The sequence below is a fragment of the Schistocerca gregaria genome, chromosome 3 (genome assembly GCF_023897955.1).
Source record: "Schistocerca gregaria isolate iqSchGreg1 chromosome 3, iqSchGreg1.2, whole genome shotgun sequence".
Lineage (NCBI taxonomy): Eukaryota > Metazoa > Arthropoda > Insecta > Orthoptera > Acrididae > Schistocerca > Schistocerca gregaria.
In genome coordinates this window covers 568,316,998-568,336,066 of record NC_064922.1, presented here as the reverse complement: position 1 = coordinate 568,336,066, position 19,069 = coordinate 568,316,998, and the positions used below count along the sequence as shown (strand labels likewise).

The window sequence follows — 19,069 nt, the reverse complement described above, 5'->3', positions numbered from 1 at the left end:
CATCAGAATCGAAAGCAAACCAACACCGACAATTCGGGTATACATGCCGACATCGCAAGCTGAAGATGAAGAGTTAGAGAAAGTATATGAGGATATTGAAAGGGTAATACAGTACGTACCTGGAGATGAAAATCTAACAGTCGTTAGGAAGTGGAATGCAGTTGTAGGGAAAACAGGAAAACAGTTACAGTGGAATATGGGCTTGGCACAAGGAATGAGAGAGGGAAAGGCTACTTGAGTTCTGAAATAATCTTCAACCAGTAACAGCGAATACTCTGTTCAAGTATCACAAGAGAAGCAGTTATATTTGAAAAAGGCCAGGTGCCACATCGTGGTCAGACAGAGAATCCGAAATCAGATACTGGCTTGTAAAGTGTACCTGGAGTAGATATATACTTAGATCACAATGTAGTAGTGGTGAAGAATAGGTTAAAATTTAAGAGATTATTCAGGAAGAAAAGAAGTGGGATACGGAAGTACTAAGGAATAAAGAGATACGCTTGAAGTTCTCTAAGACTACAGATAAAGCAATAAGGAATAACTCAGTAGGCAGTACATTTGAAGAGGAATGGACATATCAAAAAAGGACCAGCACAGAAGTTGGGAAGGAAAATATAGGCAACTGTGAAGAAACCATGGGTAACAGAAGAAATACTTCAATTGATCGATGAAGTAGGAAGTGCGAAAATGTTTCGGGAAACTCAGGAATAGAGAAATACAAGTCGCTGAGGAATGAAATAAATAGGAAGTTCAGGGAAGCTAAAACGAAATGTCTCCGGGAAAATGTGAAGACATCGAAACAGAAATGACTGCCAGAATGACAGACACAGAATACAGGGAAGTCAAAACATTCTTCGGTGACATTAAAAGCAAGGGTGATAATATTAAGAGTGCAACGGGAATTCCACTGTTATATGCAGAGGGGAGAGCGGATAGGTGGAAAGTGTACACTGAAGGCCTCTATGAGGGCGAAGATTTCGCTGATATGATAGAAGAAGAAACAAGACTCGATTTAGAAGAGATAGCCGGGCGGTGTGACCGAGCGGTTCTAGGCGCTTCAGTCCGGAACCGCGCGACTGCTACGGTCGCTGGTTCGAATCCTGCTTCGGGTGTGGATGTGTGTGATGTCCTTAAGTTAGTTAGGTTTAAGTAGTTCTAAGTTCTAGGGGACTGATGACCTCAAATGTTAAGTACCATAGTGCTCAGAGCCATTTCAACCATTTTTAGAAGAGATAGTTGATCCAGTATTGGAATGTGCATTTAAAAGAGCTTTCGAGGACTTCAGATCAAATAAGACAGGAGGGATAGATAACATTCCATCAGAATTTCTAAAATCATTGCGAGATGTGGCAACAAAACGACTATTCACGTTGGTGTCTAGAACGTATCAGTCTGGCGCAATACCATATAAGTTTCGGAAAAGCATCATCCACACAATCCCGAAGCGGAAAGAGCTGATAAGTGCGAATAGTAGTGCACAGTTAGCTTAACAGCTCATGCATCCAAGTCGCTTACAAGAATAATATACAGGAGAATGGAAAAGAAAATTGAGGTTGGCTAGATGACTATCAATTTCCTTTAGGAAAAATAAAGGCACGAGAGAGGCAGTTCTGACGTTGCGGTTAATAATGGAAGGAACACTACAGAAACATGAAGACACTTTCACAGGATTTGTCGACCTGGAAAAAGCGTTCGACAATATAAAATGGTGCAAGATGTTTTAAATTCTGAGAAAAGTAGGGGTAAGCTATAGGGAGAGATGTGTCATATACAATATGTACAACAGCCAAGAGGGAATAAGAAGAGTGGAGAACGAATTAAATAGATTAAGTAGGGTGTAACACAGGGAGGTAGGCTTTCGCCACCACTGTTCAATCTCTACATCGAAGAAGCTATGACGGAAATATAAGATTGGTTCAGGAATGGAAGTAAAATTCAAGATGAATGGATAACAGTGATATGACTGGCTGATGACACTCCTATTCTAAGTGAAAGTGAAGAAGAATTACATGATCTGCTGATTGGAATGAACAGCCTTATGAGTACAAAGTATGGATTGAGAGGAAATCGAAGAAATGAGAACTGAGGAAAACTTAACATCAGGTCTGATGGTCACGAAGTAGATGATGTTGAGGAATTCTGCTACGTAGGCAGTAACATAAACAATGTCGGACGGAGCAAAGAGGACATCAAAAGCAGACTAGCAAAGGCAAGAAGGAATTCCTGGCCAAGAGAAGTCCACTAATATCAAATATCGGCCTTAATTTAATGAATAAATTTCTGTGTTCAAATGTGTGTGAATTCCTGTAGGATCAAACTGCTAAGGTCATCGGTCCCTAGACCTATAAACTACTTAAACTAACTTATGCTAAGACCAACACACACACACACATTCCCGAGGGAGGACTCGAACCTCCGGCGGGAGGGGCCGCGCAATCAGTGATATGGTGCCTCTAGACGAGCGGCCACTCCGCACTGCTAAATTTCTGAGAATGTACGTTTCTAGTAGAACATTGTATGGTAGTGAAACATGGGCAGTGGGAAAATCCGAACAGAAGAGACTCCAAGCATTTGAGATGTGGTGCTACAGACGAATGTTGAAAATTAGGTGGACTGATGAGGTAAGGAATGAGGAGGTTCTGCGCAGAATCGGAAAGGAAAGGAATATGTTAGAAACACCGATAAGGAGAAGGGACAGGATGATAAGTCAATGTTAAGACATGAGGCAATGCCTTCCATGGTACTAGGGGGAGCTGTAGAGGGCAAAAACTGTAGAGGAAAACTGAGATTGGAGTACATCTAGCAAATAATTGAGGAAGGAGGTTGCGAGTGCTACTGTGAGATGAAGAGGTTAGCCCAGGAGAGGAATTCGTGGCGGACCGCGTCAAACCACTCACAAAACTGATGACTAAGAAAAAAAAGAAAGAAATAATCTCTATTTCAAATATCGAATAGGCGACGCCCTCCATAATCGACCTGAACAAGAGAACCATGTCCCACGAGTTATTTTTAGTCTGACAGTCTTCGTTGTAGTTATCAATGATGCAACGTTGACAGTAATAAGTCCTGTTCAGTGTTGGTTGTTTGTAGACGTTTCTCCATCTTCTGTTCCTCCTCCAGCGATACTGCAACAACTCATTAGTTGCTGCAGACTATTAGAAGTTTGGAAGCGTTGGCGGAGAGGCGAGGTTTTAATTTCTCAACCGAAAAGCATGTGTGCGGTTTTTCTAAATGTTAACGCTCTGTTTTTCACTTTCCTGAGGTAAGAATGAGCCACGTTGCTCCTCATGTTAAGGATACAGTGAGGTTCCTGCGAGTCTCATTTGGTCTAGAGATAAAGGCCTCATTCGGTAGGACCGATTGGTACGTCTGATTTTCATATCTTACACCAAGGTTGGGGCAGATCTCCACCTTGCCTCCTAAAGAGGCTCACAGATATTCCGGATTCGACAGAGTTTCGTAAAGATCGATTTCATGTGATGAGTGGTCAAGTGTGATAAGAGTGTGATAAACCTTGACAATTTTCTGAAGATTTTGGTCTCCAGCCTAAGATTTAGCCTGGAAATCTTAGTGTGTTTCAGAGCGGCTGGCACATCTTTTATGATTCAGAAATCGGTCTAAAAGAGCTGTCTTCTGTGTTATTTTAATCCTTCCCACTGCTTCTTCCTTTTTTCTGTAAGTCTTAGATCTGGGAAATGAATGTTCTTTGTAGATTTTTTTATTTGTGGTGTGCATATATGCATGCCATCACGCCATTTTATTATTTTTCAAGTGAAGTTAAATTTTATATCCTACGACTTTAACCCACACCCAACTCAAAATTTTATTGCCGGTGCTAGAGACCCTCCTGTGATGCAGCCACATAAATACATCGCCAGCATCAACGTCAGCATCCATGACACTCTGATCTGTACGAGGTATTCCGGAAATAATAACTTGCTCGATACCACTAAATCTGTTACAGGTTTGGTACAGCACCCTTCCTTTTACTGTAACCTTATCTCTGAATTCTTATACAAAAATAATTAACTTTTTCAGTTTGTGAGTAGTAAGGTACAGTTTCAAGAACTTTAAATTTTAAACCATTTCAGATCTTATTATCTACCTACACAGATAGTTGTTACTACTTCTTCTTCAATTATATGTCTGAACATGATTCGTAAGTGATCGAAGTAGTAATAATTTATGGAAATTCAAATTCTGTGTCTGCTCCATCCGAATTGTAGCAGCTGCACTTGTGATACATGACAACTTTTGTCTTGCTCAATACAAGATGAGTACAAAATTCAAACAGACAATATATCTTGGGATGTTGTGGGGTAGAATGGAGATCCTAATTTTACTTTCTAGGACACACAGGGGCAGCAGCTGCTTTCCTACATCAAATCTGAAATAACAATAGCTGAGTGATGAAATAATTTTCTCCGGTCACAGCATTTATTGCTAGACACATTACGAGAGTATCAGTTCCTTTATTTCTTTAATTAATATTTCCATTGCAACAGTGTGTATCACTTCACGGTGCACTTCGCCATCTCTTGTCGCACTGTGCTCAGTACTTGCGCTGTTTTTGTAATCTGTGCAAAAATAACTAGAACATAGTGACTACTAGCAAATAAAACAACTGCAGCCGATGTGAGAAATTCTTAACCAGCATCTGACATTTCAAAATTGACTTATAATTACATTCGTGAAACAATTCTCTCGTTTAAAATGCCTATTGTCACTAGGCATTTGTTCCACGAGGTAAAAACGCATAATGTTGTGAACACAGCGAAGTAACACTTATTGCTGTGCAAAGATTTGGTACCTACACCTCTTAAAAGTCTGTAAGTGTGACTTATATTTTCTTTTTATGCATTTTAGGAAAAGAAGCAAATCATACACCATCCGTGGGAACCAAATATCGAGCCAGACGTGGAGGGTGCTGTAGTTACTGCGTCCGCTAATCAGATGCTCATAGACGGCCGTTTCAACAACGTGCCAATCATGATGGGCACTGCTTCTGCCGAAACTGGTACGTATTCCTTGGTTGCCCCATCCGAGCCGAGGCTGCTACACTCGTGCCGCATGGCGGGTTTTTCTCGGTCAGTACAAGGCTAGCACAAAATTTAAACGGAAAACGTTTCGGATCAATTTTCTGTAACTTCTTTGCGTCTTCCAATATTTGTTCCAACAGCTGACTCTTGTCATTCTGGTGGTCACGGCATTTGTATCAGAGTTAGTGGCCTATTTCATTAAAGTACGAAAACTAAAATCTTTGAACTAAAAGAGGTATTATAAGGTAGTGCATCTATAGTTAATGGTTGTACCTTCCCCCACTCCAACCCTTGAATCACCACCACCATCTACCCCAAATAATAGTGACAGTCCATTTCATTCCCTTATTAACATTTTGCGTTCAGTAAACGTTTCTTGTTCTAAATTACACCTATGTATTTTGAACGTATCCCCAAAATACTCCGAATTTTTGCCTACGTTGCAGCTGTGATTGATGACTGCAGAAAGTTTCAGGATGTTCCTCATCAGGACTCAGTCCTCACTTTCACGTGACACAGTATTATAAATGCTTATAAAGAGCTGGAATACACCTTTCTGTAGAAAACTCGACATTAGTAATTTGAATATATTTGCTTCTACAGGAAAAACAGGAACACTAATATCCATAGGATTCATAATTACAGAGCGCTGACTCAGATGAAACTTAGTTTAATTATAGACAAAATAACGAAATTGTCTTTGATATATCCACGGTACACCAATTTTCTCAATAAATAATCATCTGATTTCCAGTTAATGAATCATAACGTCCTCTAGTTCACGTAAGATATGACACTTGTACATATTAAAGAACAGGTATACTGAAGAATATCTTATTATTTCGAACATCTACACAGTGTTACAGACAAAGAATTTCATACTAATCTTACCGTAGTCTTTTTCTGCATCACTTTATTTTCTACAGATAATCACATCTGTTCCATTCCAAATATTAAAATGCCTTGACATTTAATTCGGAGAGGAATTAGTTAATTACTAAGAACTGTTTTCCTTCCTTTTCAAATATATTTGTGAAACATAAAAATTTCAAATCTTACTGTCGTATTGCTTCTTTTCAACAAGCTAATGACGGATAATGATATAGCTTTGGCATTTGATAATACGTAGTGCGATCACTTCTCTCAACAAAGGAGTTTGGTTATTTGACATATTGTGGATTTTTTTATTGCTGCCTTGACACTTACTGTCTGTGTTCATGCAACAGATCCTATTTGCAGTATTTGTTTAGCTTGTTACATTTTCTAATTGTTTGAAACTTGAGTTTTAGTGTTATAATAACAATAGCGATTAACAAACGGCAAGAAATTTTATGTAACTGTCGCAGAGTTAACTGAGAGGTTATGTGCACATGTTTCAGCCACAAACAAAGAAAATTTTTAATTCGTAAGGAGAAGAATGAATAGCAAACCGACAAGATTTTACGGCAGTAAAATGGAAAGGACAACTTCAGAATTCAATATATCTATTAAAGCCTTAATTTTGATAACCAGTTTCGATAAGACTATATAATTATCTTCGGAACTGCACTGCACAGAATCAATTTGTCAAGCTAATAGATTCACAAGAGAAGTATAACGATGTACAAAATTAATTGTCCATACACTTGGAAAAGTACTATACCTTATGCTCTACAAATTCACATAATCTTTTCCATCTGTGATATGTATCATGTCATATTATGCGTACGCATGTGAAGATCAAGGAAATAATTGGATAAAAACATGTCAAATTTAACATAAACCATATATGCCAACATAAGTATAGTGCAACGAATACAAGTGCTCATGCTCACACAAAAGCTGACTGCAGACTGGATGCTGACTGTAGACGATCCTTATGATTCTGGCACAATGCCGTACAGCCTGTCACTCTCAGTGTGGATGACTTTTTCCAAAAATCTGATGGTACATCGCCAGACTCATATATTCTACACCAACGCGAATAATCTTATTGTTGCCACTTCTCCCAACGAGTTTAAAAATTTCGATGGAATACTGTCTATCGCTTATTTGATCTTAAGTCCCCCAAATCTCTTTTATATTGTGGTTCTAATACTGGACCCCACAATCTCTTCAGTATTGTCTCCAGCCTCTTCTTGTCACGTCATCAGACAAGTCTTCCCCCTCATAGAGACCTTCAATGTACTATTTCTACCTATCCGCTCTCTCCTCTGCATTTAATATTGGAATTCCTGTCACTCTCTTAATATTACCATCTATATTTTCATTTCGCGGCAGGTGGTTTTGTTTGTCTATATGTTGCATCAGTCCTCCCAACAATCATTTCTTTTTCGAATTCTTCACATTTTACATGCAGCTGTTTCGCCTTAGCTTCCGTTCACTTCCCATTTATTTCATCCCTAACTGACATGTACCTCTGTATTCCAAATTTTCCCTTGTCAGTTTTGTACTTCCTTCTTTCACTGATACGTTACCCATGGTTGCTTGACAGTTACTTCCTTTCAAGTTCTCTTTAACTGGAACGCCTACGGAGCTATTCCTTGTGGCAGTATTTGTAGCCTTGGAGAACTTCAAGCGTATCTCTTCTTCCCTTAGTACTTACGTATCCAGCATCTTCGCCCATTGATTCTCCCTGACTAGTCTCTTAAACTTAGGCCTACTCTTCGTCGCTACCACATTGTGAGCTGAGTCTGTCTATGCTCCTGGATACTACTTACAGTGCAGTACCTGATTTCCGAATGTGTGTCTAACCATGATGTAATCTAACTGAAGTCTTACCCTATCTTCTGGCATTTTCCAAGTATATCTCTTCCTCTTGTAATTCTTGAACATAGTATTCGCTGTTAGTGAGGAAGTTTATTCCCAAACTCAATTAGTCATTGTTTTGTCTTATTCCCAGTACCAAGCCTATACCGTCAAACAACCCTTTCTTGTACTCCTTCCCCTTCAACAGCTTACGATTACCCATGACTATTAGAATTTCATATACCTTTTACGTACTGACTTACCCGTTCAGTATCCTCAAATACATTCTTCACCTTTCCATCTCGCTATTACTCGCTGAAACTTGTTACAGAACTCACTTAGTCTTTCTCCTCTCTCATGCCTTGTGCCAAGCTTATATTATCCGGTTACCTTTTCTCCTACTACTGCATTCCAGTCTCCCATGACTGTTAGTTTTTCATCCCCTTTTACATACTGTATTACCCTTTCAATATCCTCATACACTTTCTCTATATCTTCTTCAGCTAGCGACACCGCGATGTTTACCTGAACTATCGTTGTCGGTGCTATTCTGCTGTCAATTCTGATGAGAAGAACCCTATCACTGAACCGTTCGCTGTACCTCATTCGAATGATAAAGTGGACAGTAAATTAGTTACTCTCTTCTGTAGAAATTCGCTACCTCATTACCATTTTATATTTCGGTTTATTTTAGGACACCAGTTGTTTAAACAGCTTTATTAAGAGGGCTGGTAACTCTTGATTCTACCGAGATTGAGAGCACTTCCCTCACATGATTAGTAGCAGAGCTTCTAGTTATATCTCTGTGGAGAGAATGACGAGTTTTAGTGCGTAGTAAGGACAACGTAAAAAAATGTGTTTTGTACAGCTAAATATTTGTAAGTGAACTCTGATTTATCTTAAAGTTTTCTGCACTGTGCTGTTAGAGGCTGATTAGTAGTGGAGCTCTTAGTTTTAACTCTTTACACTACAAGATGGAGAGAATGATGAGTTTTAGTATGTAGTAGAGCCGACATAAAAAAAGTGTTACACTGTTACATTGCTGTATGTGAGCTCCGATTTCTCTTATAGTATATCTGTATTGAGCTCGCGGGAGTGTGTCGAATGACATATTTGCTGTCTCTGGAAGCTTCTACACGCGAGTCTGGTGATATAAGGCAGCAAGTATGAACAAAGTGCACCCCCAATATGTGTAAGTCATCTTGGCACGGGACTCCACCTGAGACACTCGTAAGGGTGTGTGCTTCTGCAAGGGGGTTTGGGACCCCGCATCACAGAAGCATGGTAGATGCCAGCAGTAGTGGGTAGAAACAGTGGCAGTGCAATGCCCAGGACATGAGACGAGCCGATGCAATTCATTGTGGCGTGGCATGGAACTTGCGTTGGATCGTTTTTGATAAAGACGTCGAAGTCGGGTCATTATATTCTACCATAGTAGGAGGTGCAGTACGAACTCATAAATAAGTACCTGGGTTGTGATATTCACAACGGGTCTGCAGCCGGGACATATCGTCATCTGCACACAAAATTTCGGCGGTCCACCCGGCCATCCTCTTCAGGTGAGAAAGCCGTCGCACTAACTCGCCGGCGAGTTGAAAAGAAGAAACGAGAACCTGGCAACATGATGACCACTCGCAGAGCCGATTTTCAAGAGGAGCTGATGTAACGTGTTGCAGAGGACTCCACTACACCCACTCCTCGTATTACAGGTGAAATGGGGGCTGGACAACCTAGCGTATGCCGAGTACTCCACGAACAACAATTACACCCATATCACCCACAACGAGTCCAAGCAGTGCTTGTGGCTGGCTTTGCACAAAGAGTCGCTTTGTGTTAGTGGTTGTTCCAACAATGGATTGATCGACCAGGTTTCCTCGAAATCGTGCTGTTTACTGACTAGACCTCAATTGATCGTAATTGTATGTCTGCATGATTAGCCATGTGCGGCATAAGGAAAACTCTCACGCTGTAGTAGAGTCACAAAATCAAGTACGCTTTGCTGTGAATATCAGGGCCGCAATTATATGCGACAATCTCGTTGGACTGTATCTTCTACTTGGCCGCCTGCGTGGCCACCTGTAATTGAGTATCGTACAAAGAGTTCTACCTTAGTTGTAGGAGAACGTAGCCTTGGCTGTTAGTGAGAGGATGTGGATACAATATGATGGTGCACCGCCTCACTTCAGTGTGGATGTCCGGAGCTTTCTCAGGCTGTATATCCTGGTCACTGGATTGGAAGGGGATATTTTATTCCATGGCCTGCGAGGTCATTTGACTGAATCCCGTTGATTAACCCTTATGGGGACACCTAACTTTTGTATGAACTGTATGAGACCTCAGTGGAATGTTGTTGCTGTTGAGGTCCTCGGTCCAGAGACTGGTCTGATGCAGCTCTCCATGCTATTCTATCCTGTGCAAGCTTCTTCATCTTCCAGTACCTACTGCAACCTACATCCTTCTGAATCTGCTTAGTGTATTCATCTCTTGGTCTCCCACAACGATTTTATCCTCCACGCTGCCCTCCAGTACTAAATTGGTGATCCCTTGATGCCTTAGAACATGTCCTATCAACCGATACCTTGATCTAGTCAAGTTGTGCCACAAACTCCTCTTCTCCCCAATTCTATTCAAAACCTCCTCATTAGTGATATACCTATCTAATCTTCAGACTTCTTATGTAGCACCACATTTCGAAAGCTGGTATTCTGTTCTTGACCAAACTATTTATCGTCCACGTTTCACTTCCATACGTGCCTACACTCCATACAATTACTTTCAGAAACGAATTCCTGACACTTAAATCTATACTCGATGTTAACAAATTTCTCTTCTTCAGAAACGCTTTCCTTGCCATTGCCAGTCTACATTTTATATCCTCTCTACTTCGACCATCATCAGTTATTTTGCTCCCCAAATAGCAGAACTCCTTTACTGCTTTAAGTGTCTCATTTCCTAATCTAATTCCCTCAGCATCATCCGACTTAATTCGACTACATTCTATGACTCTCGTTTTGCTTTTGTTGATGTTCATCTTATATCCTCGTTTCAAGACACTGTCCATTCCGTTCAACTGCTCTCCCAAGTCCTTTGGTGCCTCTGACAGAATTACAATGTCATTGGTGAACCTCAAAGTTTTTATTTCTTTTCCATGGATTTTAATGCCTACACCGAATTTTTCTTTTGTTTCCTTTACTGCTTGCTCAATATACAGATTGAATAACATCGGGGAGAGGCTACAACCCTGTCTCACTCCCTTCCTAACCACTGCGTCCCTTTCATGTCCCTCGAATCTTGTAACTGCCATCTGGTTTCTGTATAAATTGTAAATAGCCTTTCGCTCGCTGTATTTTATCCCTGACACCTTCAGAATTTGAAAGAGAGCATTCCAGTCAACATTGTAAAACTTTGTCTGAGTCTACAAATGCTAGAAACGTGGGTTTACCTTTCCTTAATCTATCTTCCAAGATAAGTCGTAGGGTCAGTATTGCCCCCTGTGTTCCTACATTTCTACGGAATCCATACTAATCTTCCCTGAGGTCTGCTTCTACCAGTTTTTCCATTGATCTGTAAAGAATTGGCGTTAGTGTTTTGCAGCCGTGACTTATTAAACTGATAGTTCGGTAATTTTCACATCTGTCAACACCTTTTGTTTCGAAATGAAATTATTAATTATTATATTCTTTTTTATGTATACATGGAAGAAGCCACACACTAAAGCTGCATGCCCTGGGGAAAAATGACAGCTGTAGTTTGCCCTTGTTTTCAGCCGTTCGCAGTACCAGCACCACAAGGCCGTTTTCGTTATTGTTACAAGGCCAGATCAGTCAATCATCCAGACTGTTGCCCTTCCAACTACTGAAAAAGGTGCTGCCCCTCTTCAGGAACCACACGTTTGTCTGGCCTCTCAACATATACCCCTACGTTGTGGTTGCACCTACGGTACGGCAAGGCACGCAAGCCTCCCCACCAACGACAATGTCCATGGTTCAGTGGATACGGATATGAGATTAGCTGCTTTCGATATTATTCGAAACACATCAGGGATATATGTTGGGATGTGTCAGAAACCTGTTCGCCGATGTCATGCTTGCAATGAGGTTGATGGCCGTCAGTTTCAAGATATATTGTAAGATAAGATACAAACAGTACTTTAATTATGTCAGTTAAGATATTTGCCGTTAACTGTAACTAACGCAAATAAAAAAGCACATAGTATTATCTCCTGCAGCTGCTTTCCCGATCCTAGGTTCCCTACCTCAAATTGATCAGTGGAACATCCTTTACGTGCAGTTAAATGTTTGCACGCTCTTACGGTAACACCCTATATTATTTGTCAACGTATAAGTTGTCTCGGAGGTTGGTTTCTCTGTCCTTTATGTGTACCTGTTTCGTGTTCCAAGTTACTAAATTTTGCTATTAGATGTTTATAAATCTGAGACGGGATCTATGTTGGTACATGTTGTCTAGTGTCAGTATTGCTTAGTGTGAACACACTCTCTTCCATATTAATCGATTTATCTTGACCCTTGCCCATTTCGGTAAAATGTATGTGTATTGTGCTCGTCAGTGGACTGGCCGTTTGTTGAGTCTGCTTCGTAGTTATAGTCCGAGTCATTCTACACATTGCAGTTCTTTGCTCTAGGTTATTCTTTTTAGTTTTATTTCAGGATACATTCTTCTCGGGAGACCGGAACTGATAGCCGGTTTGAACAAAGACTTCGCGGCTGTGATAGGTCCCAGCTTACACCTGCCTACCGTGGAACAGCAGACAGAGGCCGCCTGGAAGGTGAAAGACTTCTACTTCGGCAACAACACCATTTCTGCCGACGATCCAGACACTCTGATCCCCGTGAGTAATTAGTTGGTATTGACACTACTTCCTTATTGTCATGGTTATCTATTCAATGTGAATAAAAGTATTCGGTCACTCAATGTGGGTGTTCTATGTGGATTTTAAAGAAAGTCTAAGCGTTGCCGACAAACGGAAGCTGAATGCAACCAAATTTCGCTAAGACCAATGCGATAATCGTCCAACGAATTCTAATTTTGGTAGTGACCTGACCAATAGTTGTAGAAAAAATCATCTGCTCAATCACTCGTTGATGCTAGTGGAAGCAGAGCTGAGGTGAAACTGATAATCTAAAATTTTTTCAAAGCGGAGTAATTTTACACAGTGCGTCTTTTCAGTTGTTGTACGAAGTCCGATATGATAGATACTAATGACGGATTAGAAAATCAACCCACGTGTGCAAATCTGCACAGATTAAGAGAAAAAAATTGCTCCCCCTGTGGCATCAGTTAAGGTAATTCGGTGAACCAAAGGTCGTCACTATCAGCAACGAAATTCTCTCGTACAATTTTGGAACATTTGAAGCCATCTTACTTTACTTCCGGATGGCATTCTATACAGTTACTTCCTGTAGTAGTGAACGAGGTACTAGCTTACAGAATACCTGATCAGCTAAGTAACTGCACACAGAACTTCCCATCAGAGAGAAGTGTACGGACTATCCTTAAACGGTTGTAACCGTGAGATAAATAAGCACCTTCCGGAGCATGAGTACCATAAAAGAGTGTTACAAGAGCGTTACTTTTACCTATTTAACAATTTAAGAACAAGGCGAGCTCTTAATCGACCGTGACTCTTCCAAAAACTTGAAAAAGTTTTTCAGAGACCTCTACCGATGATAAATATTTGTTGCTGTATTAAAAGTATTAAGCAAAGGAACATGTTCGACATAAAAATCGCATTTCCAGTCTACAGTGGTAATACAGAAAATATATAACAAACGTACTGAGGTTCTTGTGTACAGAATTTTCAAGTGATCTAACTATCCCAAGCAGAAACACGATAAATGTAGCCCATCCCCTTATCTAGTAATGTTTTCGTCCCCCATCGAACATCAGTTTAGGTCATCAATTCAGTGCATACTTGTGGCATATACGACCACAAGAAAACTCTACTTCAGTTAATCAAAACGACTCGGGGAAGATGATAAACTCTGCGCCGAGTGTATCGGAATATAGAATGAAACTTTTTTTGCAAAATTGGATACTGAATCGGTGAGGAAGGACATCATTCATGTATTGAATATTAGCTACTTGTTTGGCGGCTTCGGACCGAAAAACAATGGGTCTCCAGTGCACGTAGTGAACTTGCCGCACATGGCGTACTGAGATTAGAAAGTACACTCACAACTGACTCCGGAGAAATAACTGAGAATTTTACAAAAATAGTACGCAACCTACAATAGAAAAATTTCAAAATATGACAGTACGGAAAAAATCTACAATCCAGTTTCTCATTCGTTAAGCATCTTTGCTTAACCTTCGCCGCACCAAGAAGGAGGTGGTACTGTGTGCCGATCTTTAAAAATATTGTAATGTAGTCATTTGGATTAAATTTTAAAATTAAAAAAAAAACGTTTATTGTTCTTAATGAATTCTTCTAGCAGATTCAATAATTTTTTTATGTTAAACTTAACTGAAAAATGTATGTCGTAGTAGTAGATGTCACTGTCACCGGTGTAAGTCATATTGAGTATTCTATGTTCAAGACATTACTTACACATCAAAATCTTAACGTATTTTACCTTTTTAAATATTTTTATGCTGGCTTAAAATAGCCTTCGCCTCCCACCCCTCTCGTCTCTTCCTGCCGGTCGGTAGTGTACAATATTGAAAGTGCGTTGATATCGCTAAGAATGTGCTAAAATATATTTTCATGTTCTGGAACGTGTTCATAATTCATTATCTCTTCATAGCTGGCGTGACGTATCCCACTGTGGTACTATAGCTTATGGACAATGCGTTGGTACTGCTAGGGATAAGGAAAACTTACAGTAGCTCCAACTGTTGCAGCTTGAGCATTTTCAATTAAAAAAAATCAGGAGATTCAACTATAGCTTACATATCCCTGCAGAATTAAAGATTCGTTCAAGGTTTAATGTTTGTTACGTTTTAGGTTGTTATCTCAGTGGTTGTCGTAAAAGTGTCTGAAACTAATCAAAAGTTGAGCTTCGCATAGAAGAAAGCCAGCCGCCATCACTAAATATTCTTTTGAAAAGTTGCGAAAGCCTTGTGCTTAAATAAACACGTCTGATAATGAATTGACATTATGGTACGTGACAACTTCTAGTCTACTATGTGCGTGTGTTTTTGTGGGACAATTTTTGATCGATGGCCAACTGTTTTCATAAGTACGAGGTTACGTAACTACATGCTTAGCTGACTTCGACCCCAGAATCCCTATTCCCTACACCGGCACAGGAATACATTGTAAACAACTTTCCGTTATTTTGCGCATTTTATTGTCTAGTAAAAAGAGTTATATCCAACAACAAATGGTTGCCTGTTCGGGTAGGACATCAGTTTTGTTAGCTTTATGGAGATGGTAGTGAATTACCTATAGCCCTTCGTAGTTTCGATATTGTCGAAATGTACTGCATCGGATATAGTAGCCGAACTCACTATTGCGAACTTTTACGAAAGGTAGTTTCATTTCCTAAGTATCATCGTTAAATATAGGCGTCGTATTTGTCACATTTTGTAATAAAGGACCATTAATAGAGTTACCAGGACTGCTACACTTACCACTATCAAGAAATCGCTAATTATGGAATACATACCTTTAATTAATATTAAACTGTTTACTATTAATCTGAGATCACTGATTCTTTTCTACATAGACATATCCGTACGTTAATGAATGTTTTCTCACTGCTGGCCTATGTTAACCTTTTTATCTCTCGACACCCAACGTTGACAACGTCTACAGCAGTGCCTTCTACGTATTAAGGTGTTCATCTCCCACCACTTCATTACTTACAAGACAACTTTAAGTAACCCTGAAGACTGAACTATGACCAGCCTAAGTTTTATTCCTTATAGCAAAGGCTTTTTTACTTATGTTCTTTCTTTCTAAGTTATCGGTGTTCCTTAAGCAACATATACCAGTGTATTTCAGTTTCTTACTACTGATGTCACATCACCGAGAATCTGATGAAAAATTAGAGCTAAATGAATTTCAACTGAAATGAAATATTTGATGATGTCAAATTTACGTCAATGAAACTTCCTTTCTTGTTGTGTCACTTCCTCAATGTTGCAATGTGGCATAAAATTCTGTAACACTTTTCTGCGTGTCTACATCTTTGTGTCACTTAACACATAATTCTTGGTTAAGCATTTAAATCATTCCAGTCGCGTGTGTAAGTTTTTGTTACCTTCATCAAAACGGACTGTGTCTTTGCTGACATTAAAGTTTTTCATTTATGTGTGCCCTTGTATGTACACAATAATTGTAGTTTCAGTTTTTCCGTTTCTTATTCGACGTAAAAGTAAATAGTTTTTACAATTAGCCACAATTCTTCTCATAACCTTCTTTAACATACTGTTATCTATTTCTTTTGTTATTTTTATATTTTTCACTTTGTGTTTAAGGACGCTGTAAATACCATGCATGTCTTTGCCATTTATCCCAACTGGGAAGATCTTTGTCGATGTATTAGTATTGTATAAGCCTTCGCTAGACGATCGTAGCTCACTTTTACCTGTCAGTAAAACATTTCCGAGAAACAATAAGTGCACATTTTAAAATATGTGTAAAGTCTCTCCCTGATGTTATTCAAACTGTATATTGGGCAAGCAGTAAAGGAAACAAAAGAAAAATTCGGAGTAGGTATTAAAATCCATGGAGAAAAATAAAAACTTTGAGACTTCCTGGCAGGTTAAAACTGTGTGCCCGACCGAGACTCGAATTTGGGACCTTTGCCTTTCTCGGGCAAGTACTCTACCAACTGAGCTACCGAAGCACGACTCACGCACGGTACTCACAGTTTTACTTCTGGCAGTACCTCGTCTCCTACCTTCCAAACTTTACAGAAGCTCTCCCGCGAACCTTGCAGAACTAGCACTCCTGAAAGAAAGGATATTGTGGAGACATGGCTTAGCCACAGCCTGGGGGATGTTTCCAGAATGAGATTTTCACTCTGCAGCGGAGTGTGCGCTGATATGAAACTTCCTGGCAGGTTAAAACTATGTGCCCGACCGAGACTCGAACTCGGGACATTTGCCTTTCGCGGGCAAGTGCTCTACCACCAATCAGTTGGTAGAGCACTTGCCCGCGAAAGGCGAAGGTCCCAAGTTCGAGTCTCGGTCGGGCACACAGTTTTAACCTGCCAGGAAGTTTCATATCAGCGCACACTCCGCTGCAAAGTGAAAATCTCATTCTAAAAACTTCGAGGTTCGGCCGATGACATTGTAATTCTGTCAGAGACAGCATAGGACTTTGAAGAGCAGTTAAAGGGAATGGACATTGTCTTGAAACGAGGATATAAGATGAACATCAACAAAAGCAAAAGGATTATAATGGAATGCAGTCGAACGAAGTCGGGCGAAGCTGAGGGAATTAGATTAGGAAATGAGACACTTAAAGCAGTAAAGGAGTTTTGCTGTTTGGGGAGCAAAATAACTGATGATGGTCGAAGTAGAGAGGATATAAAATGTAGACTGGCAATGGCAAGGAAAGCGTTTCTGAAGAAGAGAAATTTATTACCATCGCGTATAGATTTAAGTGTCAGGAAGTCGTTTCTGAAAGTATTTGTATGGAGTGTAGCCATGTATGGAAGTGAAACATGGGCGATAAATAGTTTGGACCAGACGAGAAGAGAAGATTTCGAAATGTGGTGCTACAGAAGAATGCTGAAGATTAGATGGGCAGATCACTTAACGAATGGGGAGGTACTGAATAGGATTGGGGAGAAGAGGAGTTTGTGGCACAACTTGACTAGAAGAAGGGATCGGTTGGTAGGACATGTTCTGAGACATCAAGGGATCACAAATTTAGTATTGGAGGGCAGCGTGGAGGGTAAAAATCGTTGAGGGAGACCGAGAGATGAATACACTAAGCAGATTCAGATGGATGTAGGTTGCAGTAGGTACTGGGAGATGAAGAAGCTTGCACAGGATAGAGTAGCGCGGAGAGCTGCATTAAACCAGTCTCAGGACTGAAGACGACAACACCAACAACAAAACATATACGAGGCAGAGAAAATTAGTCGAGCTAATATTTACAACAATTACGTCTGTAACGACATTATGTTCGGTTAGTAACGGCTCAGTGATTCCAAGTAGCTTACGTTAGTTCAAATCAGTCTTTTAATTTTTATTCACATTTTGCCCTTCCATCTTCCTTCTCTGAAGCAAAAACAGTTTATTTGTCGTATTTATTTCTATCCTTTCAGTTTTTCGAAGATTTCGCATGGTCTGACCCCAACGATGCTATGATAAAGAAAGTCGTCGAGGTCTCTAACTTGACACTTTATTTCTATATATTCGACTACAGAGGAGACATCGTTCTCACAAATCCATGGGGTAAGTAAAATAACCATTGTGATACCCGATGATATCGATAATGTCACTATTATTTCTGTTTTCGCTTGGCAGGCTTTAACAAATAAAACTAAAGATAATTTTTAATAATTGTGAGCGGTTTAACTACCACAAGCCGCCGCTGCTACTGCCACCTCCACAGCAGAATTCGTCCTGAATCGCACGCTTGCTTCCGCTACACGCGCCCCGTGGAGGAGGTTCGAATAAAAATGCTCGGAAGAGAACGAACCCTTTTTGATGGAATCTTCACAGCACGACAGCCGACCAGTATGCTGATGTTTCCATTGTTCACGCTCTTGATCTGCTACTGTGAAGAAAGAAGAACAGTGTTCGACGACTAATACGCCACAAGGCTTCAACCAACAGTATACACTATGCAATTGCAGTTGACTAGTAAAATGAAGTGTAGAACGAAACCAGATCGTCTACAGAAACGTTTGTGTGGATCGGATATCCTCGACAGAAGCGGGACTCCGCTCAGCACTACGTAAACCTAATCAGTGTCCCATTATAATCTGGCAACTGTGATGTAGAGTCAGCACCAAACGACGCAAGGCCACTGCAGATCACAACCAAGCTTCCCGACGTTACGTTGTGACAATTTGCTTCTAACCTCTGCCCAGGTTGCCCCTGCTATAATTCGTCTGTCCGTCAGAACCAGTCAAACAATCTTATGGTCCTCTCATGGTGTAGTCCTTTCGCAGGGCACCGTGCAATGTCTTCTTGAAACGGTATCGTCCTGAGATCTTGCTCCCAGTAGTTTTCCCGTCACTGTGCGGCAGCCAACAATCTCTGCGAGCCGTCGTTATGATGCTCCTACATTCCTTTTGGAAAATGACTCGACGTTAGGACAAAGTATTGCTCCTGTGACAGACCTCAGGGAGAGAGAGACCAGCACACTACCCAACACC

At 40.3% G+C, this 19,069-nt stretch overlaps 1 protein-coding gene across 1 annotated transcript in view; it reads left to right on the top strand.

Annotated features, from left to right (window-relative positions):
• LOC126356215 (cholinesterase-like) overlaps positions 1-19,069 on the top strand; it is a 156,140-nt gene that overhangs the window by 115,854 nt on the left and 21,217 nt on the right. The window contains exons 7-9 of the mRNA XM_050007027.1: positions 4,867-5,017; positions 12,434-12,615; positions 18,011-18,140. Coding sequence (XP_049862984.1) covers positions 4,867-5,017; positions 12,434-12,615; positions 18,011-18,140 — 463 coding nt within the window. The remainder of the gene's footprint in view (positions 1-4,866; positions 5,018-12,433; positions 12,616-18,010; positions 18,141-19,069) is intronic.